At 37.6% G+C, this 27,665-nt stretch overlaps 3 protein-coding genes across 41 annotated transcripts in view; all 3 read left to right on the top strand.

Annotated features, from left to right (window-relative positions):
• LOC130267390 (protocadherin gamma-C5-like) overlaps positions 1-27,665 on the top strand; it is a 571,493-nt gene that overhangs the window by 393,200 nt on the left and 150,628 nt on the right. Inside the window, exon 1 of one of the 39 annotated variants that reach the window (XM_056517102.1) lies at positions 16,177-18,722. The exons of 36 other annotated variants lie outside the window; for them this stretch is intronic. In XM_056517102.1, coding sequence (XP_056373077.1) covers positions 16,281-18,722 — 2,442 coding nt within the window. In that variant the 5' untranslated portion in view covers positions 16,177-16,280. Of the gene's footprint in view, positions 1-16,176; positions 18,723-22,338; positions 24,927-27,665 lie in introns of those variants that run through there. 2 more of the 39 variants (XM_056517105.1, XM_056517094.1) reach the window with 2 other exon arrangements.
• LOC130267392 (protocadherin gamma-C5-like) lies at positions 3,294-6,090 on the top strand. The gene has a single exon (XM_056517141.1). It carries the CDS (start codon positions 3,426-3,428, stop codon positions 5,910-5,912), a length of 2,487 nt encoding a protein of 828 aa, XP_056373116.1. The 5' UTR covers positions 3,294-3,425; the 3' UTR covers positions 5,913-6,090.
• LOC130267394 (protocadherin gamma-C5-like) lies at positions 10,257-13,440 on the top strand. Its single transcript, XM_056517143.1, has one exon. The coding sequence runs from the start codon at positions 10,387-10,389 to the stop codon at positions 12,850-12,852; it is 2,466 nt and encodes an 821-aa protein (XP_056373118.1). The 5' UTR covers positions 10,257-10,386; the 3' UTR covers positions 12,853-13,440.

The raw sequence follows: 27,665 nt of genomic DNA, 5'->3' as shown, positions 1-27,665 counted from the left end.
AAAATTCCAAAGTCCAAAATAGTGCATTTTTGGTCACTTTTTATATCATTTAAAAATGAATAAAAAGTGATCAATAAGTCCTATCAATGCAAAAATACCGTTAAAAACTTCAGATCACGGCGCAAAAAATGAGCGCTCATACCGCCCCATAGACGGAAAAATAAAAAAGTTATAGGGGTCAGAAGATGACAATTTTAAACGTATTAATTTTCCTGCATGTAGTTATGATTTTTTCCAGAAGTCCGACAAAATCAAACCTATATAAGTAGGGTATCATTTTAATCGTATGGACCTACAGAATACATATCAGGTGTTATTTTTACCGAAAAATGTACTACGTAGAAACGGAAGCCCCCAAAAGTTACAAAACTGCGTTTTTTTTTCAATTTTGTCGCACAATGATTTTTTTTCCCGCTTCACCATAGATTTTTGGGCAAAATGACTGACGTCATTACAAAGTAGAATTGGTGGCGCAAAAAATAAGCCATCATATGTATTTTTAGGTGTAAATTTGAAAGAGTTATGATTTTTTAAAGGCAAGGAGCAAAAAACGAAAATGCAAAAACGGAAAAACCTCCGGTCCTTAAGGGGTTAAGTTAAGATGCAACGTTTTTGTTTGGCAAAATAATGTAATTTTTTAAATTAATTTTTTACTATAATTTGCTGTATGAATTTTTAGAATAGTCCTTATGATTATTATACAAATTTTCAACTGATTTTATAGCCAAGTGTATAGAGGTAGAACTTGAAGCTTCTGGGCCCAATGCAAAATATGCAACAGGGCCCCATGTGCCAATTATAATCCTGAATTCTTAGAGGGCTAATGTGCTTTAGAACCTCCATAGGCACCAGGACCCAGTGTGACTGCTGCCTTTGTACCCCTCATAGCTATGTCCCTGCAAGTTTATGCTGCTAAGCAAATATATTGTACCTGATTACATGTTTATATAACTTTTTTTTAAGAAGGTATTTTCTGTAGAAGATTAGATGTTTAAGTAATTTGTGATATAATATGTATTTTGTGAGTGATTGTGATAGAGTGATTCTTTTTTATGGCCGTGTCTTTCTGCTTCATGAGTTATGGGTTGAGTTTCTGCATGATTTAATTTAATAATTCAAAACAAAAACATTTTTATTATGTTTATTGTTGAACTCTATACTAAGAAATATAAACTACACACATACTTTTTATTAGGCAGATTTTAAGAACAAAAAATTTAGTTTAGCACCATGCTCAGAAAGGGGGTGGGGTTTATTGAAAAGTATTTTTTTAGGGGGCCACATGTCACAGATTTAAAACGAAATGTTTATTGGCACTGTCCTGGTAGGGACGTCTGTGACCCGAGTTGCTGATGTAATTGATTTGTTACGGTTTACTGTTTCCATGATTACATCTCAGTATGTAAAGACCGGAAAAGATCTGTAGACAGAAGTAGCTATGGTTAAATGTTGGAGCTTGACATGAGGGACAGACGAACACAAATTTTAGCTAAAATAAACAAAACAATGTCCCCTCAAATTACTACAGAGTACCTTGAACTTGTATTTTATTCTGAAGTAATTTATAGAGCCATAGTTTTGTGTTTTTTGGCTACTATTTAACTAAGTGCTTTTATGTTTCATGTCGAGCTTAGAGTTTTGATCATGGCTGCCTCTGTCTGCAGATGCTTTTATTAGGAGGCTTGTGCCTTGATGGCCTTTATTTCCTCCTAATGTGCTGTGTAACAGTCCTTCAACTTAAAGGAGTACTTTGGCCCTAAGACATCTTATCCCCTATAAAAAAGGATTGGGGATCAGATGCCTGATCGCGAGTATCCTGCCGCTGGGGACCCCTGCAATCTTTCATGCAGCACCCCACTATCATCTTGTCATATTGACTTTAGGGTCCCTCAGATTTCTGTCTGGTGTCCATTGTTTTGTAGGAGTTAAGTGGGGGAAAAAACAGATCTACAGTATTTTTTTTCCCGTTCAACTCCTAAACAACTTATCTAAAAAGATTCCATGCACCGTGCTTCAGTGAACAGACCTCGACACCGATGTGCACTTAGATAGAAATACTGGTCTAAGGTAATTATAACGATGAAGAGTAAACAATGGCAAGAAGCACCGATGACAAGGAATTGTATTTTATTAGATGTGGCAATGCTTATTACTTAGGAATTTTCTGTTATGGAACTTTAAAATAACAGCTGCATTTCTAAGTGATGCTGACAGTAATAGTTCTTTAAAGGCATTTAGCATAAAAAAAATCTACTGTTCTTTTTATATTTAACTTTTTTTTTTTATGTTGTTGTTTTTTTCTTATTCATATATTTAAAGCCTGAATTGTTGTGGCTTTTACCGGGTCCACCAAGTCTAATACAAGAATGGCACTTCCTCTTTGTAGAGATCACTTCTCAGCAGTCATCTTATTTTCTTCACAGGCAGGATTACCTTAACACGTAACATCTGTACTATAAAGCAAAAGAACACAGGACACACTGTTCACCACAGGTGATGGCTACAGCTCATATCCTCTACAGCACCAATTTACTATGTTGCATATATCTTAGAATGTTGCTGACAAACCAGAGTATTTGCTCCGTAAGATTGCCTAATCAAGTGCAGAAAAAAATTAAATAACAAAACCTGAAATAAGACAATGAAAACAAATATAGTTAAAAATGACAAAAAAAACTTATGGTACCACTTACCCTATCTCAAGGTATACTAGACAGATAGTTTTCAATCAAATTGGTGAAGAATCATGATTGCAAAAAAAACATACTTGCAAACAGTTTTTATGTTACTAGGAAACATGTATTTTGTTGTCATTCACCACAATTAAGCTTAATTGCTTAGATAATACAGAGATGTAATCCTTAGTGATTACCATCCTTAGTGCTTACTCCTTAGTCTATTCCTGTGTTTCCCAACCAATGTGCCTCCAGCTGTTGCAAAACTACAACTCCCAACATGTCTGGCCAGCCTTTGGCATGTTGAGAGTTGTAGTTTTGCTACAGCTGGAGGCACATTAGTTAGTAAACAAAGGAATAAATTAATCAGAAGCAAAAAAAAAGAACATATTTTTTTTTATACTTGGAACAAATTGTTAATATTGCTATTCTCCTTTTCTCTTCGACATTTCGGATGCATTGTTTCTAAAGGCCAGTAGAGGGTAGACTTGTCCAGTCCTTTATTTCAGTAATACTATAGAATGTGCTCATGTCAGCTGTGCGCTCTCCTCCCCCTGGCTCAGTGATTCACCCTCCCATCGTTTCTCTCACACAAAGAAGAGCTGCTGCTCCGATGAGAGCCCTGTGGATGTTATTTCTCCTTGGATTTACTGATTTTTCCTGGGGTAGAACTGTGAATACATGACCCTCATGTATATTGGATTACACTGGATCTACATGACATCAAATATCAAGACAATCACCTAAGATATGGACATCAGAGGCTTTTGTCAGTGCTGGAAATGGCAAGTAGTCTGCTCCTTTCTCCTTTGTAGCTGGGGCTGGGTCTCTGGGCAGCTGCGTTATTCTATTGTTGAGGAGTCTGAGCCGGGGACATTGGTAGGAAATGTAGCTCAGGATCTGGGGATAAAACGTGCAAAGATCTCTCAGCGCAGGATACATCTGAGATCTGAGAAATACCAAAAATATTTCAGTGTAAATCAGGGGAATGGAGGGTTGGTTGTGAAGGAGAGGATTGATAGGGAGAGCCTGTGTGGATCTAGTCCCCGCTGTTTACTGCAGTTAGAGGTTGTGGCTGAGGATCCTGTGGAGCTTTTTACTCTAGAAATAGAGATTCTGGATATTAATGATAATTCTCCTATATTTTCTTCTGATGATCATATTATAGAGATCACAGAAATATTTTCAGGTCCTGGTGCTCGATTTGCATTAGAGATTGCTGAGGATTTAGATGTTGGTGTGAATGGTGTCAGTCAGTATACATTGAATACAAATCCTTATTTCTCATTGTCTGTGAAGAATCGTAAGGATGGAACGCTCATCCCTCAGCTGATACTAGAGAAGGTTTTAGATAGAGAAGGAAAAGCAGAACATAACCTGATTCTCACAGCTATAGATGGAGGAGAACCAGCCAGATCAGGGACCTGCAGAATAACAATATTTGTATTAGATATTAATGATAATCCTCCAGTCTTCAATCAGTCAGTATATAAGATCAGTATTAGGGAGAATCTGCCATTGAATACTGTGATATTAACACTGAACGCAACAGATCAGGATGACGGAGCAAATGGGGAAATTCAATATTCCTTTGATGGTCACACATTCAAATCTGCCAAAAAATTGTTTGCTTTAAATGAGCAAAATGGGGAAATTTCTATTAACGGATTGGTGGATTTTGAAGGGTCAAATTTTTATGAATTATCAATTATGGCCTCAGACAAAGGATCTCCAAAATTAGAAGGGAACTGTATAGTTCATGTGGAAGTGGAAGATGTTAATGATAATTCACCAGAAATTACAATTTCAACAGTAGCTAATGAGATCCCGGAAAATGCACCAATAGGAACAGTTGTTGGATTTATTAATGTAAAAGATGAGGATTCTGGAAAGAATGGAGAAATACAACTAAATATATCACCAAATGTGCCTTTTAAAATAAGAGTTAATCAGAATCGCTATGCATTGGTCACAGATGGGAATCTGGATAGAGAGGAAACCCCCCAATACACTATAGAGCTGACAGCCTCGGATTTAGGGTCTCCTCCTCTATACAGTAAAACAAGTGTCACCCTCAGGGTGTCAGATATCAATGATAATGCTCCAGTGTTCACACAGTCTACTTATAATGCTTTCATTAAGGAGAACAGTGACCCGGGGACTCTTCTATGTACAGTATCTGCTACTGACCTAGATGAGGGGGTTAATTCTGATCTGGTTTACTCCATAGTAGAGAGTTATATTGATGGCTCCTCTGTATCCTCCTTTGTTTACATTCATTCTAATGATGGGAATATATACGCTCAGCGTTCCTTTGACTATGAGCAGATCCAGGTTTTACAGATCACCATAAAGGTAGAAGACTCAGGATCTCCACAGATATCTTCCACTGTTCCTGTCTTTATCTTCATTCTGGATACAAATGACCACCCCCCCACTCTGCTGTATCCAGAACACTCTGAAGACCTCATTGTCCAAGAAAGGATCCCAAAGTCTACAAGTGCTGGATATTTGGTGACCAAACTGTCGGCAGTGGATCTGGACTCTGGTCACAATGCCTGGTTGGTCTTTACTCTCATTGACCCCATCAATTATTCATCATTTCAAGTGTCTAAACACACAGGAGAGGTGAGAACTGTACGAGGATTACAGGAAACCGAGAACATGGAGCAACAACTTGTCATCTCTATCAGTGATCAGGGGAATCCTCCATTATCCACCACAGTGACTGTACTTGTCAGTATAGCAGATGAGGTTGTAGTGGAAAGACCAAAATCTGGTGACTTCCTGACAAATTCTAAACCCCCATCAGATATGACTCTGTATTTAATCATTTCCCTGGTGGCCATCAGCTTAGTGTCACTTGTTACCTTCATGATACTATTGGTGAGATGTCTGAGGAAGGACAGCTATGACTACAGCAGTAGTTGTTGTCTTCTTGGAGGATCCCAATCCAAAGCCTACACAGATCAGTATCAGCCAGCTCTGTACCTGAACACAGACGGGACCTTAAAATACATGGAGGTCAGGATGGTTCCTCCAGGATCCCAGGGGCAGAGTTACCAAACTCATTTACCCCCAGCCCCAGAGCCACAAGATTTCAGTATTGTGCAGCCTATAAATTATCCTCAGTTAAAGGATATATATCAAGAAGCCTCATCTGAGGGGGATTCACTGAATGATCCAAACAATGTAAGTTATTGTATTGTAGATTGTAGTGTAAGGTACCATATGTAATATAGAAGTTAAAATATATTATTTTGATACTTTTTAATACATGTTTGAGTTATTGTTGTATTAAGTTGTAATTGATAAAAATTATATTTCTTCAACCCCTGGGGTTCAGATAAATATGTGCCTAATTCCTGCTGAGAATTAGATAATATCTATTTATCTAGGTAACTAATAGTGTTGAGCGGCATAGGCCATATTCGAATTCGCGAATATTCGCGATTATATGGCCGAATATTCGTCATATATTCGCGAATATTCGCATATTCGTAATATTCGCGTTTTATTTTCGCACAAGCGAAAATTCGCGAATGCGAAAATTAACATATACAAAATCAACATGAGCGAAAATTAGCATATGCGAAAATTAGCATATGCTAATTTTCGCATATACGAAAATTCGCACAGTAGTATTAGAGTCTTCTTTACACCACACAAGCTGGAAGCAGAGAGGGATGATCACTGTGATGTGTACTATGAAAAAATAAAAATAAAAAAATAAAATTTTTTAAAATAAAACGAATATTCGTAATTACGAATATATAGTGCTATATTCGCGAATATTCGCGAATTTGCGAATATACGATATTCGCGAATAAAATTCGCATTGCGAATATTCGCGAGCAACACTAGTAACTAAAGTAGAATATATTTTCAGGGAGGAGCTTTACAATTGTAATTTTTTGTTTACCTTTTGTAATATTTTCTGTATGAATCTTAAGATTGGTCTTCACAATTATTGTATTAATGTTCTGCGGATGATATTTATTTGATGTTTAGTGGTATCTATTGCTATACATATTATATATATATTTATGTGTCTCTTTCTATAACAGTTGCTGAATTTTATTCAACCCCTAGTCACCAGTGGTATTCTCCCAGTTCACTGGTATAAGTTTGCATTTTTATGCATGTGGTGGTTTAATGGTCCTACATTTTTTAATATGTTTTTTTTTTGTAACACATACAGTAGGTCTTTAACAATTATAGAAATACTTTTATGATTTTTTATTTGATTTGGGGTAAATTACAATTATTAGGACATTCAGAGGATATCTTTAAGATGTTTCTTCCTTGTATGATGTGTCTTCAGCTTGTAAGTTTTTTTTTTTTATCATTTTCCGATTATGTATTTCCCAATGGCTCATCGCCATCCTGAATGTATTTCCCTCTGAATCAATGTGGAATAAAAAAAAAAAAAAAAAAAAAATCTATACATGTTTTGTCTTAATTCCCATAAATACCCATAATCCTAAAGGAGTTGTCCCATCTCCTAAATTCACCTTCCCGACCACCGCTGGCCTGTTTGCGGCCGCCATTGGTGGTGGAGGAAGCTGAACGCAGGTTCAGTGGTGAAGTTAAACAATCAGCTATCTCCCACTAACTTTAATGGGATTCGAGGAAAAGCATAACCTCATGAGTTATTCTGCTTACGTAACTGCTAGAGTAAGGTAAACAGAGTAGCTTATGAGGCTATGGCATTTGCGCAACTCCCTTACTAATAAATGATAGTCAAGAAAGTTGCGTAATTTCTCTGCTACAGATGGCCACAAACAGACTTAGGTGGAGGAAGCTGATTTTGAAGGTGAAAAAAACCCTTTAAATACACTAGCTAACTGATGAGTATAACAAAATATAGTTAATTAGATTACCCTTTATAGATTCACATTTTGTTCAAAATGTATAACATATTTGGCTGTTTCTTATGGGTTTTGATTGCCCAGTGTATTCATTTCTAAAGTGTTCCTCTTTGCACTTCCAAATGTGTACAATGCTTTTAAAAGCCATGTAACAACCTATTGTCAATCTCTTTTGATTTCACTCCACTTCCAAAATCTCTCTTCTAAAGGTGATTGATACCTTATAAGGCTGACACTTTATTTGCCTAGAGAAATTTCAGTTACAATTTAGATAAGGATACAATCTCCTTTACCATTTATTAGGTGATCAAAAGATGAGCCTAATGATATGACATTAATGTTGGCTAGATATATTAGATACTGTAACCCGACAATTTTGATGAGACTGGCTAAGCTACCCATTGTATAACCGGCTATCTTCTTCATAGGAAAGGGATTTCAACTGCCCAATCCTTCTGTTAACAAGGAGATAAACCATTGTCAGAGCTATCTGGCAGTAACTTACCCCTTCTCCACATACATGCTTGGCCAAGCATCACATAGGTATATGGCCACATCATTACCAAATCCCATCCAACAAGGACCTCTGGAGCATTGACTCTGGAACAGTAGGGGTCTAACATAAGAATAATACTTCTTGCTTTTTGTTTTGTATTTCGTTTGCATTTTTATTTTGTTAAGATTGCATTAAAAGGTTTATACTATGATGTCTCTTACCCTATAAAATGTAGGCATTCATATAGTTGAGCGAATATCATGCTCAAAAAACCTTTTTCATATACTATGTTAGGAGAGTCAGAGTAAATAAAGGGGGGTAACCTGTTCTGGATACATGTCTCTGGGCTATAGTGGGAGATTTATGAAAACCTGTCCAGATGAAAAATTGCCGAGTTGCCCATGGCAACCAATCAGATCGCTTCTCTCATTTTTGAAAAGGCCTCTGAAAAATGAAAGAAGCGATCTGTTTGGTTGCTATGAGCAACTCAGCAACTTTTTGTCTGGACAGGTTTTGATAAATCTCCCCCCTATATAGAGAGTAATTACAAAGAAAGTCTCGCTCTGGTTGACCTGTCCTGTCATACATCACAAAAACAACCTACTGACCCTAATACGCAATGTGTAATATTGCATATCCCATGAGGTGGAGCTGCAGGGAAATTGAACCCTTAATACCAGATTTTCACACAGAGTAGATCTGTCTACTGGTCGAACCAACAGGGGGAAACTTTGTATTGAACTTATTGTTTAGGTATATGGACTCTTCTAACAAGTAGGGGTTTTCCAAAGAGAAGAACCAATTTAATGATATAATTTAACTTGAAGCTGATACAATTATTGTATTTATTTTCTTCATATATTATGAACCAGGCCATCTCTATTCCCTGTTTTATATTATTTTCTTATTTGACAACCATAAAGTTTACCTTTATCTCATGGGATTACATAAAGGGGTTATCCACCATAAGGTGATTTTAGTATGTACCTGGCAGACAGTAATGGACATGCTTAGGAAGGATCTGTGCTTGTCTTGGGGATAAATGGCTATGTTATGAGATTACCATAACACTGTGGCTAGCTTTATGTGAACTAGTTTTTCCTGTTTGACTTTTCTCTTTTTGACTACAAATCCCACAATTCCATTTTTCTCCCTCCCACAAATCAGCAACCCCACCCATTGAAACATAAATGAACTGCAGACCTGTGGTTTTCAATCAGGGTGCCTATAGCTGTTGCATTAGTTGCAGATTGATCTCTCTCCCACCAAGCGATCCCTCCACCCATTGAAGCAGACAGGCTCCCTATCATCAGCTGACTAGTGAGTCAGGTCTCAGCCGTATTGCAACCTGGGAAAAATCTGAGACAACAGTCATTTTGTATGCTGTTCAAAATAAATATTGGGGTGAAAATCACAGAAGAATTGTGAGAAAACCATCACACACAGGTAAAGACACTATGTTATGAACTACACTAACTTTACAGCCCCTGTAGCATAGTCAAATAAAATTCCTTGAATACTCCTTTAAGTGTAGAAGATAACTTTTTCTAAATATATTGGTATTGTATATAATAAATATTGATATAATAGAGGGAGTGTCTCATTGTAGATATGTGCTACAGATTGTATGTTTATTTTTATCTAGCTTTATTGTATTATACTCAATTTTCTTTGAATCAGTCTGACATGACACATGCTAATATAAAAACCAATCTTCTATTGCGACAAGTTTCCTCTACTATATTAATAGAATCAAGTTTTATGGCAGAAATATTGTAAAATACAGCTGTAGTCTTTTTGTCAATATTAAAATAAAAATAAATAAATAAATAAATAAATAAAGATAACAACAATAATAATAATAATAATGATGATGATGATGGTATTAATATTTATAAATACTGTGGACTAATAATGTTGTTCTTAGTATGCTTAGAGCTTTTTCTTTATTTATATTTTTATTTCTGATTTAATTTATAAACATGTATCAATGTTCGCGTATATTACTATCATCCAATTGTATTCTATTTTCCTTTTCGTTCGCACTTATCTGCTGCATTCTCACTATTGTCCAGTAGAGGGTAGACTTGTCCTTTATTTCAGTAATACTATAGAATGTGCTCATGTCAGCTGTGCGCTCTCCTCCCCCTGGCTCAGTGATTCACCCTTCCATCGTTTCTCTCACACAAAGAAGAGCTGCTGCTCCGATGAGAGCCCTGTGGATGTTATTTCTCCTTGGATTTACTGATTTTTCCTGGGGTAGAACTGTGAATACATGACCCTCATGTATATTGGATTACACTGGATCTACATGACATCAAATATCAAGACAATCACCTAAGATATGGACATCAGAGGCTTTTGTCAGTGCTGGAAATGGCAAGTAGTCTGCTCCTTTCTCCTTTGTAGCTGGGGCTGGGTGTCTGGGCAGCTGCGTTATTCTATTGTTGAGGAGTCTGAGCCGGGGACATTGGTAGGAAATGTAGCTCAGGATCTGGGGATAAAACGTGCAGAGATCTCTCAGCGCAGGATACATCTGAGATCTGAGAAATACCAAAAATATTTCAGTGTAAATCAGGGGAATGGAGGGTTGGTTGTGAAGGAGAGGATTGATAGGGAAAGCCTGTGTGGATCTAGTCCCCGCTGTTTACTGCAGTTAGAGGTTGTGGCTGAGAATCCTGTGGAGCTTTTCAGATTGGAGATAGAGATTCTGGATATTAATGATAATTCTCCTATATTTTTTTCTAATGATCGCATCATTGAAATAACAGAATTAGTGACAAGTCCTGGAGCTCGATTTGCATTACAAGTTGCTGAGGATTTAGATGTTGGTGTGAATGGTGTCAGTCAGTATACATTGAATACAAATCCTTATTTCTCATTGTCTGTGAAGAATCGTAAGGATGGAACGCTCATCCCTCAGCTGATACTAGAGAAGGTTTTAGATAGAGAAGAAAAAGCAGAACATAACCTGATTCTCACAGCTATAGATGGAGGAGAACCAGCCAGATCAGGGACCTGCAGAATAGCAATAGTTGTATTAGATATTAATGATAATCCTCCAGTCTTCAATCAGTCAGTATATAAGATCAGTATTAGGGAGAATCTGCCATTGAAAACTGTGATATTAACACTGAACGCAACAGATCAGGATGACGGAGCAAATGGGGAAATTCAATATTCCTTTGATGATCACACCTCTGAATTGGCCAAAAGATTATTTGCTTTAAATGAGCAAAATGGGGAGATTTATATTAATGAATTGGTGGATTTTGAAGAGTCAAACTTTTATGAATTATCCATTACGGCCTCAGACAAAGGATCTCCAAAAATAGAAGGGAACTGTGTAGTTTATGTAGAAGTAGAGGATGTAAACGATAATTCACCAGAAATGACAATTTCAACAGTAGCTAATGTGATCCCAGAAAATGCACCAATAGGAACAGTTGTTGGATTTATTAATGTAAAAGATGAGGATTCTGGAAAGAATGGAGAAATACAACTAAATATATCACCAAATGTGCCTTTTAAAATAAGAGTTGATCAGAATCATTATGCATTGGTCACAGATGGGAATCTAGATAGAGAGGAGACCCCCCAATACACTATAGAGCTGACAGCCTCAGATTTAGGGTCTCCTCCTCTATACAGTAAAACAAGCATCACCCTCAGGGTGTCAGATATCAATGATAATGCTCCAGTGTTCACACAGTCTACTTATAATGCTTTCATTAAGGAGAACAGTGACCCGGGGACTCTTCTATGTACAGTATCTGCTACTGACCTAGATGAAGGGGTTAATTCTGATCTGGTTTACTCCACAGTAGAGAGTTATATTGACGGCTCCTCTGTATCCTCCTTTGTGTACATTAATTCTAATGATGGGAATATATATGCTCAGCGTTCCTTTGACTATGAGCAGATCCAGGTTTTACAGATCACCATAAAGGTAGAAGACTCAGGATCTCCACAGATATCTTCCACTGTTCCTGTCTTTATCTTAATTCTGGATACAAATGACCATCCCCCCACTCTGCTGTATCCAGAACACTCTGAAGACCTCATTGTCCAAGAAAGGATCCCAAAGTCTACAAGTGCTGGATATTTGGTGACCAAACTGTCGGCAGTGGATCTGGACTCTGGTCACAATGCCTGGTTGGTCTTTACTCTCATTGACCCCATCAATTATTCATCATTTCAAGTGTCTAAACACACAGGAGAGGTGAGAACTGTACGAGGATTACAGGAAACCGAGAACATGGAGCAACAACTTGTCATCTCTATCAGTGATCAGGGGAATCCTCCATTATCCACCACAGTGACTGTACTTGTCAGTATAGCAGATGAGGTTGTAGTGGAAAGACCGAAATCTGGTGACTTCCTGACAAATTCCAAACCCCCATCAGATATGACTCTGTATTTAATCATTTCCCTGGTGGCCATCAGCTTAGTGTCACTTGTTACCTTCGTGATACTATTGGTGAGATGTCTGAGGAAGGACAGCTATGACTACAGCAGTAGTTGTTGTCTTCTTGGAGGATCCCAATCCAAAGCCTACACAGATCAGTATCAGCCAGCTCTGTACCTGAACACAGACGGGACCTTAAAATACATGGAGGTCAGGATGGTTCCTCCAGGATCCCAGGGGCAGAGTTACCAAACTCATTTACCCCCAGCCCCAGAGCCACAAGATTTCAGTATTGTGCAGCCTATAAATTATCCTCAGTTACAGGATATATATCAAGAAGCCTCATCTGAGGGGGATTCACTGAATGACCTAAACAATGTAAGTTACAATATTATAGTTTAATATGTTGATTAGTTAAGGTGTCAAATCTCAAATGGAAAAAATATTTAGAAAATATTTATACGTCTGTGTTGGACCTGTGCTATATTTCAATGTGCATTCTTTTTATTAATAGGAATTTTTTTAGGTTTTGGATGGCGCATGCATTTTGATAGTTGGAGATTACTTGAGGTTATTTTGATAGGTCGTGTTACTTGAGGATTCTCAGAGGGATCGCTACTAAATACAAATACTACATTACTAAAATGGTGCATGGTTGTTGATTGTTATAGATTTTCATCAGTATTAAGTTGTTATAGCTTTGTCTTTTTTCAGACTATATGTAAGAGTAAAGTTTAAGTTAAGATGCAATAATTTTTCCCCAATATTTTACTTTATGCATTTTAAGAATAGTCTCGATAGTTATTATACAAATGTTCAACTGATTTTAGATACAAGTTTACAGAAGTTTAACTTGTATCTTATTGGCCCCGATGCAAAATCTGCAGCAGGGCCCCATGTGGCAATTATAATACTGATCACTTATAGGGCAAATGTGCTTTGGGGCCTCCTTAAGCACCAGGGCCCTAATGTGTCTGCTGCCTCTGCGCCCCATATAGCTATACCCCCGCAAGTTCGTGCTGGTACAGTATCTAGAAACAACCTGATCACATGTTGATATGACCTTTCTTAAAATAATTGTTAGATCTTTTTAGGTATTTTCTGTAGAAGATTAGACATTTAAGTAATTTGTGATATTTTAACAGTCTCTTATTTACTTGGTCATTTTTGTAAGATCGTGATACAATTATTCTTTTTTAGGCTAAGTGTCCACGTATTTTTTCTAGCAGTTTTTGGAGTACTGCCACTGGAGTTTTTGAGCCAAAGCCAGAATTGTATTCAAATGGTATGGGACATATTAAGGAAGGACTTATACTTCTTCTCCCTTATGGATCCACTTCTGACTTTGGCTCAAAAACTGCAGTGGCAGATATCCAAAAACAGCCAGTAGCAAAAAAAAAAAAAAAAAAGTGGAAACTTAGCCTTATGGTAGTGTCTCTCTGTTTTATAAGTTTCTGTATAATTTTTAATTCAATAATTCAAAACAAAAACATTTTTTTATGTCCATTGTTGAACTCTTAACTAAGAAACATAAACTACACACACATGGCATACTGGCATACATGTTATTAGACAGATTTTAAGAACATGTTATTAGACAGATTAAAACAAAACTTTGAGGAGGATTTATCAAAACCTGTCCAGAGGAAAAGTTGCTGAGTTGCCCATAGCAACCAATCAGGTCGCTTCTTTCATTTTTGAAAAGGCCTCTGAAAAATGAAAGAAGCGAGCTGATTGGTTGCTATGGGCAACTCAGCAACTTTTCCTCTGGACAGGTTTTGATAATCTCCCCCTTTAAGACAGTTTTAAAGATGTGCCAGATTTTCAAACAGACTGAGACACTGTTAAAAATCATGCACACTCTTAGACTGTCTAGTCTATGATAAAACTGGACAGTTTTTGTTTAAACCCACCCCCCTATGTGTTCTATATGTGCATACATGAATTATCCTTAATGTGATGCTTGGTGCGGGCCTGCTAGGGGAGTCTGTGACCTTAGTTGCTGAGGGGACGGGTGTGTTGAGGCCTTCTGTTTCCATGATCCCATTTCAATATGTAACTATTGGGAAACATCTGAAGACAGAAATAGGTGTGGTCGAATGTCAAAGTTTGACATGAGGAACAAAAGAGCACTTTGTAAAAATTGTGGCCAAAATAAACACAACTATGTCTCCTCAAATTACTACAGAGTGCCCTTAACTTGTATTTTATTCTATAGTTATTTTTGGGGCTATAGTTTTGTTTTTTGGTTATTATTTGATACTTTTTGGTCTCATGTCATACCTTCATGTTTCAACCATGACTGCCTTTGTCTGGGGACTTGTGCCTTGAGGACCTTTAATTTTCCCTTATGTCTTGTGTAACAGTCCTTTAACCTGAGAAGATAATTGTTAGGATCACTGGTTAACAAGTCAATTGGTGCTTAATATTTACAGTACATGGACAAATTGTCAGCTATTTGAATGACTGTGCAGCCATTCACTTCCAATATTGCTTGAAGCATATCCCCTGCTGACATGGGAAGATGTGCTGCCTTTGATCAGATAATGAAATAGCGTTGGGGTTTTCAATGGCTAATCATAAGGCCTTTTACATTAGCAAATTATCGGGAATGAATGTTCTAATAGAGGTTTATTCTGCCAATAATCCGCAAAAAAAAAAAAAAAAAGCCAAATTCATGTATGCGCAGAAGCTACTTTCAGGGGCACATTATAAAGTCCGTCCAATAGATAAACAACAGAGGTGGATGGTTAGTTGCACAATGGACACCAATGAGTCCTGATATATCCTACTGACTTTGAATGGGGTTCCTCAGATTGTTTTCAATCAGATTGGTCAAGGATCATGATTGCGAAGAAACAAACTTACAAACAATTATCTTACCAGGAAAAATGTATTTTGTAGTCATTCTCCACAATTAAATATTATTGCTTTGATAATACAAAGCTGTAATCCTTAGTTCAATATGAAAAACAGTATTGCACTGTAGCTTAATTCTGAGTACAGAAAAGAGCATAGTTTGCAAACCAGTGTGCCTCCAGCTGTTGCAAAACTACAACTCCCAACATGCCGGGACAGCCTTTGGCTGTCCAGGCATGTTGAGAGTTATAGTTTTGCCACAGCGTGAGACACACTGGAATATAGGAATATAAGAAGTAGTCAGGGCACTTTTGTTGTCTTCAATTTTTCATTCTAAATAAAAACAACTGAAAGTTGTTCATTTTATCAAATCTTTTTATTTTCAAAATACTTAACAACAGGACATTTTTATAATTAGGTAGTCAGGGATCCATTGACAATTCTCCATAAATATTCATCTATTTATATTCAATATTATCTTGTGTATTTATATTATAATTGTTGGCTTAAAAAAAAAGTGTGTATAATAGCAACTCATGTACAGTTCTATAATTTCTAATATAATTTGAAGAAACATTAGCAGAAAAACATCACAAGGTACTTTTGAAATACATTATTAGAAGACAAGTTTAATCTTCTAAAATTACCATTTTTCTTTTGTCTTCGACTTTTCTGATGCACTATCACTATTGTCCAGTAGAGGGTAGACTTGACCAGTCCTTTATTTCAGTAATACTATAGAATGTGCTCATGTCAGCTGTGCGCTCTCCTCCCCCTGGCTCAGTGATTCACCCTCCCATCGTTTCTCTCACACAAAGAAGAGCTGCTGCTCCGATGAGAGCCCTGTGGATGTTATTTCTCCTTGGATTTACAGATTTTTCCTGGGGTAGAACTGTGAATACATGACCCTCATGTATATTGGATTACACTGGATCTACATGACATCAAATATCAAGACAATCACCTAAGATATGGACATCAGAGGCTTTTGTCAGTGCTGGAAATGGCAAGTAGTCTGCTCCTTTCTCCTTTGTAGCTGGGGCTGGGTCTCTGGGCAGCTGCGTTATTCTATTGTTGAGGAGTCTGAGCCGGGGACATTGGTAGGAAATGTAGCTCAGGATCTGGGGATAAAACGTGCAGAGATCTCTCAGCGCAGGATACATCTGAGATCTGAGAAATACCAAAGATATTTCAGTGTAAATCAGGGGAATGGAGGGTTGGTTGTGAAGGAGAGGATTGATAGGGAGAGCCTGTGTGGATCTAGTCCCCGCTGTTTACTGCAGTTAGAGGTTGTGGCTGAGAATCCTGTGGAGCTTTTTACTCTAGAAATAGAGATTCGGGATATTAATGATAATTCTCCTACATTCTCATCTGAGGTTCATATTATTGAGGTCACAGAAATATTTGCAGGTTCTGGTGCACGATTTGAATTAGAGATTGCTGAGGATTTAGATGTTGGTGTGAATGGTGTCAGTCAGTATACATTGAATACAAATCCTTATTTCTCATTGTCTTTGAAGAATCGTAAGGATGGAACGCTCATCCCTCAGCTGATACTAGAGAAGGTTTTAGATAGAGAAGAAAAAGCAGAACATAACCTGATTCTCACAGCTATAGATGGAGGAGAACCAGCCAGATCAGGGACCTGCAGAATAACAATAGCTGTATTAGATATTAATGATAATCCTCCAGTCTTCAATCAGTCAGTATATAAGATCAGTATTAGGGAGAATCTGCCATTGAAAACTGTGATATTAACACTGAACGCAACAGATCAGGATGATGGAGCAAATGGGGAAATTCAATATTCCTTTGATGGTCACACATCTAAATCTGCAAGACACATATTTTTTCTAAATAAGCACAATGGAGAAATCTCTATTAATGGATTGGTGGATTTTGAAGAACAAAGCTTTTATGAATTATCTATTAAGGCAGAAGACAAAGGATTTCCTAAATTACAGGGAAATTGCATGGTTCAAGTGGAAATACAAGATGTAAATGACAATGTCCCCATAATTACATATACATCAGTAGCTGAAAATATACCAGAAAATGCACTGTTTGGGGATATTGTAGGATTTATTAATGTGAGAGATGAGGATTCTGGAAAAGATGGAGAAATAAAACTGGACTTATCACCAAATGTGCCTTTTAAAATCACTCAGATGAAAAATCGCTATGCATTGGTCACAGATGGGAATCTGGATAGAGAGGAAACCCCCCAATACACTATAGAGGTGACAGCCTCAGATTTAGGGTCTCCTCCTCTATACAGTAAAACAAGCGTCACCCTCAGGGTGTCCGATATCAATGATAATGCTCCAGTGTTCACACAGTCTACTTATAATGCTTTCATTAAGGAGAACAGTGACCCAGGGACTCTTCTATGTACAGTATCTGCTACTGACCTAGATGAGGGGGTTAATTCTGATCTGGTTTACTCCATAGTAGAGAGTCATATTGACGGCTCCTCTGTATCCTCCTTTGTTTACATTCATTCTAATGATGGGAATATATACACTCAGCGTTCATTTGATTATGAGCGGATCCAGGTTTTACAGATCACCATAAAGGTAGAAGACTCAGGATCTCCACAGTTATCTTCCACTGTTCCCGTCTTTATCTTCATTCTGGATACAAATGACCATCCCCCCACTCTGCTGTATCCAGAGCACTCTGAAGACCTCATTGTCCAAGAAAGGATCCCAAAGTCTACAAGTGCTGGATATTTGGTGACCAAACTGTCGGCAGTGGATCTGGACTCTGGTCACAATGCCTGGTTGGTCTTTACTCTCATTGACCCCATCAATTATTCATCATTTCAAGTGTCTAAACACACAGGAGAGGTGAGAACTGTACGAGGATTACAGGAAACCGAGAACATTGAGCAACAACTTGTCATCTCTATCAGTGATCAGGGGAATCCTCCATTATCCACCACAGTGACTGTACTTGTCAGTATAGCAGATGAGGTTGTAGTGGAAAGACCGAAATCTGGTGACTTCCTAACAAATTCCAAACCCCCATCAGATATGACTCTGTATTTAATCATTTCCCTGGTGGCCATCAGCTTAGTGTCACTTGTTACCTTCATGATACTATTGGTGAGATGTCTGAGGAAGGACATCTATGACTACAGCAGTAGTTGTTGTCTTCTTGGAGGATCCCAATCCAAAGCCTACACAGATCAGTATCAGCCAGCTCTGTACCTGAACACAGACGGGACCTTAAAATACATGGAGGTCAGGATGGTTCCCCCAGGATCCCAGGGGCAGAGTTACCAAACTCATTTACCCCCAGCCCCAGAGCCACCAGATTTCAATATTGTACAGCCTATAAATTATCCTCAGTTACAGGATATATATCAAGAAGCCTCATCTGAGGGGGATTCACTGAATGATCCAAACATTGTAAGTTCTTGTATCATACTAGTATGAAATGTAGTCCTATTCTGGTACAAAATGTAATATAGAAGTTCAAATATATTATTTTGATACTTATTAATACAAGTTTGAGGTATTGTTAGGGGTAATTCATAAAAATTATATTTCTTTGGCCCCTGGGGTTCAGATATTCATGCACCTAATTCCTGCTGCAAATTAGATAATGGGGGATATTTATCAAAGTTGTCTATGTCCCGCATCAATATAGACCAAACCACAGAGGGTTAGGCTGGTCTATCGTGCGCCTAATTTATCAAAAGGCGCACGGCTCTTGATAAATTCTGTGCACAGACTTCGGGATCTCTGCTTTAGACTATATTTAAGCCTGTTCCAGTTTGGTCTGACATGTCGGCGTACTTTCAGCCGATGAGACTTGTCGCTGAAAAGTCGCTTTTGATAAATTCAGCACCAATCCATTTTTCTGTCTAAAATAGACTAGAATTATGTTCTAAAAATCCTCTAAAGCAAAAGTTGCAGAAAAGTTGCACATATTTAGACTGCGACCTTCTGTGTGACAAATTTAGATGGGACAAACCAGTCCAAATCCTTTGATAAATATCCCCCAATATCTATGAATCTATGTAACTAAAGTAGAATATATTTTTGGAGATGTTTTACCATTACAATTTCTTGTTTACCTTTTGTAATATTTTTCTGTATGAATCTTAAGATTGGTCTTCACAATTATTGTATTAAAGTTCTGCAGATGATATGTATTTGATGTTTAGTGTAATCTATTGCTATACATATCGACGACTTGTTTGAAGTCAGTTTGCTGTTGAGTTGTTGCAGCTAATCTTTTGATCTATTTATGTGTCTCTTTCTATAACAGTTGCTGAATTTGATTTTAACCCTTAGTCACCAGTGGTATGCTCCCAATTCACTGGTATAAGTTAGCATTTTTATGCATGTGGTGGGTTAATGGTCCTAAATTTTTGGATATGTTTTTTTTTTTTTTTTTTTGTAACACATGCAGTAGGTCTATAAAATTATAGAAATACCTTCATTTTTTATTTTTATTTTATTGGGGGCAAATTACAATTATTAGGACATTCAGGGGATATCTTTCTGCCTGGTATGATGTGTCTTCATCTTTCCAATTATTTATTTACCAATGGCCACCCTGAATCTATTTCCCTCTGAATCGAAGTGGAATTAAAAAAAAAAAACACTATACATTTTTGGCCTTAATTCCCATAAACCTAAAGGAGTTTTCCTATCTCCTAAATGCACCTTCCTGGCCACCACTGGCCTGTTTTTGGCCACCATTGATGATTCGGAAAGCTGAGTGCAGGTTGAATGGTGAAGTTAACCAATTAGCTATCTTCCACTGACTTTAATGGGAGTCAAGCAAAGGCATAACCTCATGAGTTATTCTGTTTACGTAACTACTAGAGTAAGGTAAACAGAGTAGCTTATGGGGCTATGGCATTCGCGTTACTCCCCTTCTAGTTAATGAGAGTCAAACAAGTTGTGTCATTTCTCTGCTACAGCTGGCTCCAAACAGATCGGGGTGCAGGAAGCTGATTTTGGAGGTGACTGAACCCCTTTAAATATAGGTTGGTAACTTCAGCCATTTACTAGCTAACTGATGGGTATAACAATATATAGTAAATTAGATAAGCATTTCTAGGTTCCCATTTTGGAAACACCTGTCTAAAATGAATAATATCTTGGGCTGTTTATTATGGGCTTTGATTACCCATTGCATTCATTTCTAAAGTGTTCCTGTTTGCACTTCCGAATGTGTAAAATGCTTTTTAAAAGCCATTTAACAACCTATTGTTAATCTCTTTTGATTTCAATCCACTTTAAAGATCTCTCTTCTAAGGGTGATTTACACCTTATAAATCTGACACGTTATTTGCCTTTAGAAATTTCAGTTACAATGTATATAAGGATAAAGAACCTTCTTTATCATGTATTAGGTCATCAAAAGCTGAGTCTAATGTTATGAAATTAATGTAAATGTTAGCTGAACCTGACAATTTTGGTGAGACTGGCTAAGCTACCCATTGTTTAACCGGCTATCTTCTTCATGGCAGATGGATTTCAACTGCCCAATCCTTCTGTTATCAAGGAGATAAACAATTGTCAGAGCTTTCTGGCAGTGACTTTCCTCCTCTCCACATTCAAGCATCACATAAATCCCATTGAGCAAGGACCTCTGGAGCATTGATTCTGGAACAGTAAAGGTTTAGCACAAGAATAATACTTCTGTAGTTATTGTATAGAATTTTTCTACGAAAACCTTACAAAATGCTTTTTATTTTGTATTTCTATTTGGTTCTCATTGCATTAAAAGTTTTATACCATGACGTTTTTTGCCCTTCAAAATGTAGGCATTCATATAGTTAAGTGAATACCCCAAAAAAGCCTTTTTCATATACTATGTTAGGAGATTCAGAGTAAATAGAGGGGATTACCTGATCCAAATACTTGTCTCTGGGCTATAGAGAGTAATTACAATAAATGTCTCGCTTTGGAGGACTGGTCCTGTACTGCATTACAAAAACAACCTACCGACCACAATGGGCAATGTGTAATATTTCATATCCCATGAGGTGGAGATGCAGGGAAATCGAACCCATAATACCAGATTTCCACACGGAGTAGAGCTGCTAGCTGGTGGTACCAGCAGATGGAAACTTTGTATTTATTGTATTTACTTTGTATTTACTTTGTATTATGTATTTATTGTCTAGGGAAAGTGACTCTTCTAACAAGTAGGGATTTTCCAAAGTGGACAACCAATTTAAGGCAATGTAATGCCATTATTTAATTTAAAACTGAACCAATTTTATACTTTTATATATATATTTTTTCATATCTTATGAACTAGGCAATCTCTAGTCTCTGTTTTATGATATTTTCTTATATTAATAACCATAGAGTTTATCTTGATCTTATGGGATTACTTAAGTATAGTAGATAACTCTTTCTAAATATATTGGTATTGTATAAAATAAATATTGATGTAAAAAAGGGAGTGGCGCGTAACAGTTATGTGCTATTGTAGGTGTTTTTTTAACTAGCTATATTGCACTATACTATATCTTCTTTGAATGAGTCTGGCATGATACATGCTAATTTAAAAACAAATCTGCTATTGAAACAATTTTCCTTTACCATAATAATATAATCAGGTTTTAAGGCAGCGATATTGTACAATACAGCTGTGTTCTTTCTGTCAATATTGAAATAAAAACAATAATAATAATGAATAAATAATGATTAATGAGATAATAATAGGAATAATAATTATATAAACTGTGGGATAATAATGTTACTCTCAGTATACTAACAGCTTTCCTTATATTGATAGTTTTATTTCTGATTTAATTGATAAACATGGATCAATGCTCGAGTATGTTACTATAATCCAGGGCTATTCCTTTAATATTTCTATTTCCCTTTTGGTTGCACTTATCTGCTGCATTCTCACTATTGTCCAGTAGAGGGTAGACTTGTCCAGTCCTTTATTTCAGTAATACTATAGAATGTGCTCATGTCAGCTGTGCGCTCTCCTCCCCCTGGCTCAGTGATTCACCCTCCCATCGTTTCTCTCACACAAAGAAGAGCTGCTGCTCCGATGAGAGCCCTGTGGATGTTATTTCTCCTTGGATTTACTGATTTTTCCTGGGGTAGAACTGTGAATACATGACCCTCATGTATATTGGATTACACTGGATCTACATGACATCAAATATCAAGACAATCACCTAAGATATGGACATCAGAGGCTTTTGTCAGTGCTGGAAATGGCAAGTAGTCTGCTCCTTTCTCCTTTGTAGCTGGGGCTGGGTCTCTGGGCAGCTGCGTTATTCTATTGTTGAGGAGTCTGAGCCGGGGACATTGGTAGGAAATGTAGCTCAGGATCTGGGGATAAAACGTGCAGAGATCTCTCAGCGCAGGATACATCTGAGATCTGAGAAATACCAAAAATATTTCAGTGTAAATCAGGGGAATGGAGGGTTGGTTGTGAAGGAGAGGATTGATAGGGAGAGCCTGTGTGGATCTAGTCCCCGCTGTTTACTGCAGTTAGAGGTTGTGGCTGAGAATCCTGTGGAGCTTTTTACTCTAGAAATAGAGATTTTAGATATTAATGATAATTCTCCCACATTCTCATCTAATAATCGTATTATAGAGGTCACAGAGGTGTTTACTAGTCCTGGTGCTCGATTTGCATTACAGATTGCTGAGGATTTAGATGTTGGTGTGAATGGTGTCAGTCAGTATACATTGAATACAAATCCTTATTTCTCATTGTCTGTGAAGAATCATAAGGATGGAACGCTCATCCCTCAGCTGATACTAGAGAAGGTTTTAGATAGAGAAGAAAAAGCAGAACATAACCTGATTCTCACAGCTATAGATGGAGGAGAACCAGCCAGATCAGGGACCTGCAGAATAACAATAGTTGTATTAGATATTAATGATAATCCTCCAGTCTTCAATCAGTCGGTATATAAGATCAGTATTAGGGAGAATCTGCCATTGAAAACTGTGATATTAACACTGAACGCAACAGATCAGGATGACGGAGCAAATGGGGAAATTCAGTTTTCCTTTGATGATCACACATTTGAATCTGCCAAAAGAATATTTGCTCTAAATGAGCAAAATGGGGAAATTTCTATTAACAGTTTGGTGGATTTTGAAGGGTCAAATTTTTATGAATTATCCATTACAGCCTCAGACAAAGGATCTCCCAAATTAGAGGGGAACTGTATAGTTCATGTGGAAGTGGAAGATGTTAATGATAATTCACCAGAAATTTCAGTTTCATCAGTAACTAATTATATCCTAGAAAATGCACCAATAGGAACAGTTGTTGGATTTATTCATGTAAACGATAAGGATTCTGGAAAGAATGGAGAAATAAAACTAAATATATCACCAAATGTGCCTTTTAAAATAAGACATAATCAAAATAGCTATGAATTGGCCACAAATGGAAATTTGAATAGAGAAGAAATCCCCCAATACACTATAGAGCTGACAGCCTCAGATTTAGGGTCTCCTCCTCTATACAGTAAAACAAGCGTCACCCTCATGGTCTCAGATATCAATGATAATGCTCCAGTGTTCACACAGTCTACTTATAATGCTTTCATTAAGGAGAACAGTGACCCGGGGACTCTTCTATGTACAGTATCTGCTACTGACCTAGATGAAGGGGTTAATTCTGATCTGGTTTACTCCATAGTAGAGAGTCATATTGATGGCTCCTCTGTATCCTCCTTTGTTTACATTCATTCAAATGATGGGAATATATACGCTCAGCGTTCCTTTGACTATGAGCAGATCCAGGTTTTACAGATCACTATAAAGGTAGAAGACTCAGGATCTCCGCAGTTATCTTCCACTGTTCCTGTCTTTATCTTCATTCTGGATACAAATGACCATCCCCCCACTCTGCTGTATCCAGAACACTCTGAAGACCTCATTGTCCAAGAGAGGATCCCAAAGTCTACAAGTGCTGGATATTTGGTGACCAAACTGTCGGCAGTGGATCTGGACTCTGGTCACAATGCCTGGTTGGTCTTTACTCTCATTGACCCCATCAATTATTCATCATTTCAAGTGTCTAAACACACAGGAGAGGTGAGAACTGTACGAGGATTACAGGAAACCGAGAACATGGAGCAACAACTTGTCATCTCTATCAGTGATCAGGGGAATCCTCCATTATCCACCACAGTGACTGTACTTGTCAGTATAGCAGATGAGGTTGTAGTGGAGAGACCGAAATCTGGTGACTTCCTAACAAATTCCAAACCCCCATCAGATATGACTCTGTATTTAATCATTTCCCTGGTGGCCATCAGCTTAGTGTCACTTGTTACCTTCATGATACTATTGGTGAGATGTCTGAGGAAGGACAGCTATGACTACAGCAGTAGTTGTTGTCTTCTTGGAGGATCCCAATCCAAAGCCTACACAGATCAGTATCAGCCAGCTCTGTACCTGAACACAGACGGGACCTTAAAATACATGGAGGTCAGGATGGTTCCTCCAGGATCCCAGGGGCAGAGTTACCAAACTCATTTACCCCCAGCCCCAGAGCCACAAGATTTCAGTATTGTGCAGCCTATAAATTATCCTCAGTTAAAGGATATATATCAAGAAGCCTCATCTGAGGGGGATTCACTGAATGATCCAAACAATGTAAGTCTTTTGTACCAAATCTAATACAGAACATTTTATATACCATGTATGTTTTATGTTTTTTTTATTCAAATTTAACTTATTGTAATTCTGTATTGTATTGTTATTATTGATAAAAATGATATTTCTTCAGCTGGTGGACAACTTTTGGGTTCAAAGATTTAAGCTTCACCCAATTCTTGCTCTTAAATATCTAACAAAGTATCTAAATTAGAATATTATTTAAGGGAGAAACTGTATAACTAGGTATTGTCTATATTTTGTCATTTTAAAGATACCAAAACATCCTCATGTTACTCAAATCTTAATAAAGTCACAGACACAGACAAGGTGAGAGGACAATTTATTTTTGGTTCTCAAGTGTCTTTTTATAGTAGCTGTACCTTCGGGGTTAAAGCGTACCTGTCAGATCACCCAAAAGAAATAAAAACTGTTATATGTTGCTCAGTATCTCATCCTGATCATGTACATGTCTTTTTAAGTGTCTATGACCTACATTTCTCTCAAAATTAGCTTTATTTCTTAATTACCTTAATGTTTTCGACTAGAAGCAGGGGGGCGGGTCCCTTTCTTCTCCTCAGGTGATAACCACTCCCCCTCCCTCACTCTCCTCAGTCACTGGTCTCCGAGTGATCATCTGTAACCCTTTCCTTTCTGGTTTCATGCTATACACACACGCTTACAGCTTTTGCAAAACTACAGCTCCCAGCATGCCCACACATCCTTTGAGTTGTAGTTTTGCTACAGATGGAGGCATATGATTGGTAAAACTCAGATTTAAAGCAGTGTTGCTGCAGGCTGTGTTCCTCCTACTGTTACAAAACTATAACACCCAGCATGCCCACACATCTTTTGGCTGTGCCGGCATGCTGGTAGTTGTAGTTTTGCAACAGCTGGAGGCATATTGTAGTCCCCCTGTATTAGATACACACACACACATTGACTTTATTTATTCATACACATAACCTAGACAACATAGATTTAAACACAAACATATGTATCCACACACACATATATACATGCATGGACACTTACTTTTTAAACAAAAAATCCTCTATTCAGTCCCCATCTTCAGTCACCAGCTTTTTTCATCATCTGCTCACAGGCAGCAGTGTACTCCCGCCCCTCCCCCTTCTCCTCACATGAGGATACTGTAAACACAGACAGTGAGGGAGCTGATCACAGCAGCTTTAGATCTGCAGACCTGTCAATTATGAAGTGGGTCCATGACGTAGGTGATGACGAGTGGACACAGCCAGGCTGGTATCCATCCCAGGAGGCAGGTGGGCAGTCTTTTGACTGGATTTTTCAGTATGAAATAATTAATAATTAAATCTGACAGTGCCCATTTAAGTACAGATACACCCACTGTTTTATTGATTTCATGCATGTAGTTGCTATGGCATGTATGCTTGTATAGATATCAAATCAGTTGTCATGATATAGTATGTTTGAGAAAAATGATATGAAAGTTTTTCTATTATAGTTTATGTACCAAATTTGTAAGGTAAACTATATTGATCTTGCGGTTTCGTTCTGGTATTAAGAGTTTGTCCGCAAACCATTATCATGTGTGGTATAAGTCCATATGAATGTTAGAGAGAAGGGGCACCTATTTTGTTACCAAAGCAGAAGGTCACTGTAATGACAGGCTCATTCATACTCAGGAGTGGGGGGTCATGGCCCTGCCCTGAAAGTGTGTTGTGGCTCCTGAGGGAGCATTTTAATTGGTTTTAACAGAAATTTGAAATATGTTTTTCTTTGTATATTATTAATAAAGATCATGTATTAATTGGATATTATGGTGGTGTGCATTCTATTCCCAGTGGTGGCTTTTTTGGGGTAGAATTATGCATAATCGCTGAGAGTTGCACCCAGTTTTATTGTATTATAGTTGACCCCCCCTTATTTTTGCACTTTACTCTGGTGGACTCGGCATGACCAGGTTTTTTGCCCAGATTTTTCTAAACTTGCGTTTTTTGCCCAGATTTTTCTAAACTTGCGTTTTTTGCCCAAAGCAACCAGTCACAGTTCATATTTTGTTTTATCAGAGCAATATGATAAATGAAATTTGTGATTGGTTGTTAAGAACAAATCATATAGGAAACTCCCTTTCCTTGCATATGACTGCAACACTAGTATGTCTCCAACATGGCGTTTATGATACTATAATAGTTGCCATGGAAATGGGCCCTGTAACATTCATTCACAGCCTTCTTTAGAGTTGCAGAGGACAATCCACAGAGTGGAATTTCTGCACAGAGAAATTCTGGACAGAGATTGTGGTGGAGATTATTGTCTTCAATTGGATTCTGCTGCATTGTGCATACTGCTACATTTCTGTGGACAAATTTTAAATTATAGTCTTAACCGAAAGAACAAACCTGTACATTCTTTTGCTGGAATACTGCATGGAACTGCATTGTTGTCAATAGCGATGCCCATCGCACCGTTTCATTACAACGGCACACACAGAATGTTTGGAAGTGTGTAAGGGTCCTTAGAAATTTGTATGTACAAGCACCCTGCCATGGCTTGACTGATAAAAAAGTTCCCTGACTACATTGTATCCCTTCTCATAACATATGCATCATATGTATATGTCTATGCCTGGTTATCAAAACAGGGTGACCGTAAATTCAGGAGTTAGTCCGGCGCAGAGAGGAACTATCCAAGGATGGTTCCTCTCTGCGCTGGACTAACTCCTGAACTTACGGTCACCTTGTTTTGATTCTACTT

The sequence above is a fragment of the Hyla sarda genome, chromosome 4 (genome assembly GCF_029499605.1).
Source record: "Hyla sarda isolate aHylSar1 chromosome 4, aHylSar1.hap1, whole genome shotgun sequence".
Lineage (NCBI taxonomy): Eukaryota > Metazoa > Chordata > Amphibia > Anura > Hylidae > Hyla > Hyla sarda.
Note: the sequence above shows the minus strand (reverse complement) of the source record. Positions and strands in the feature narration are given on the sequence as shown.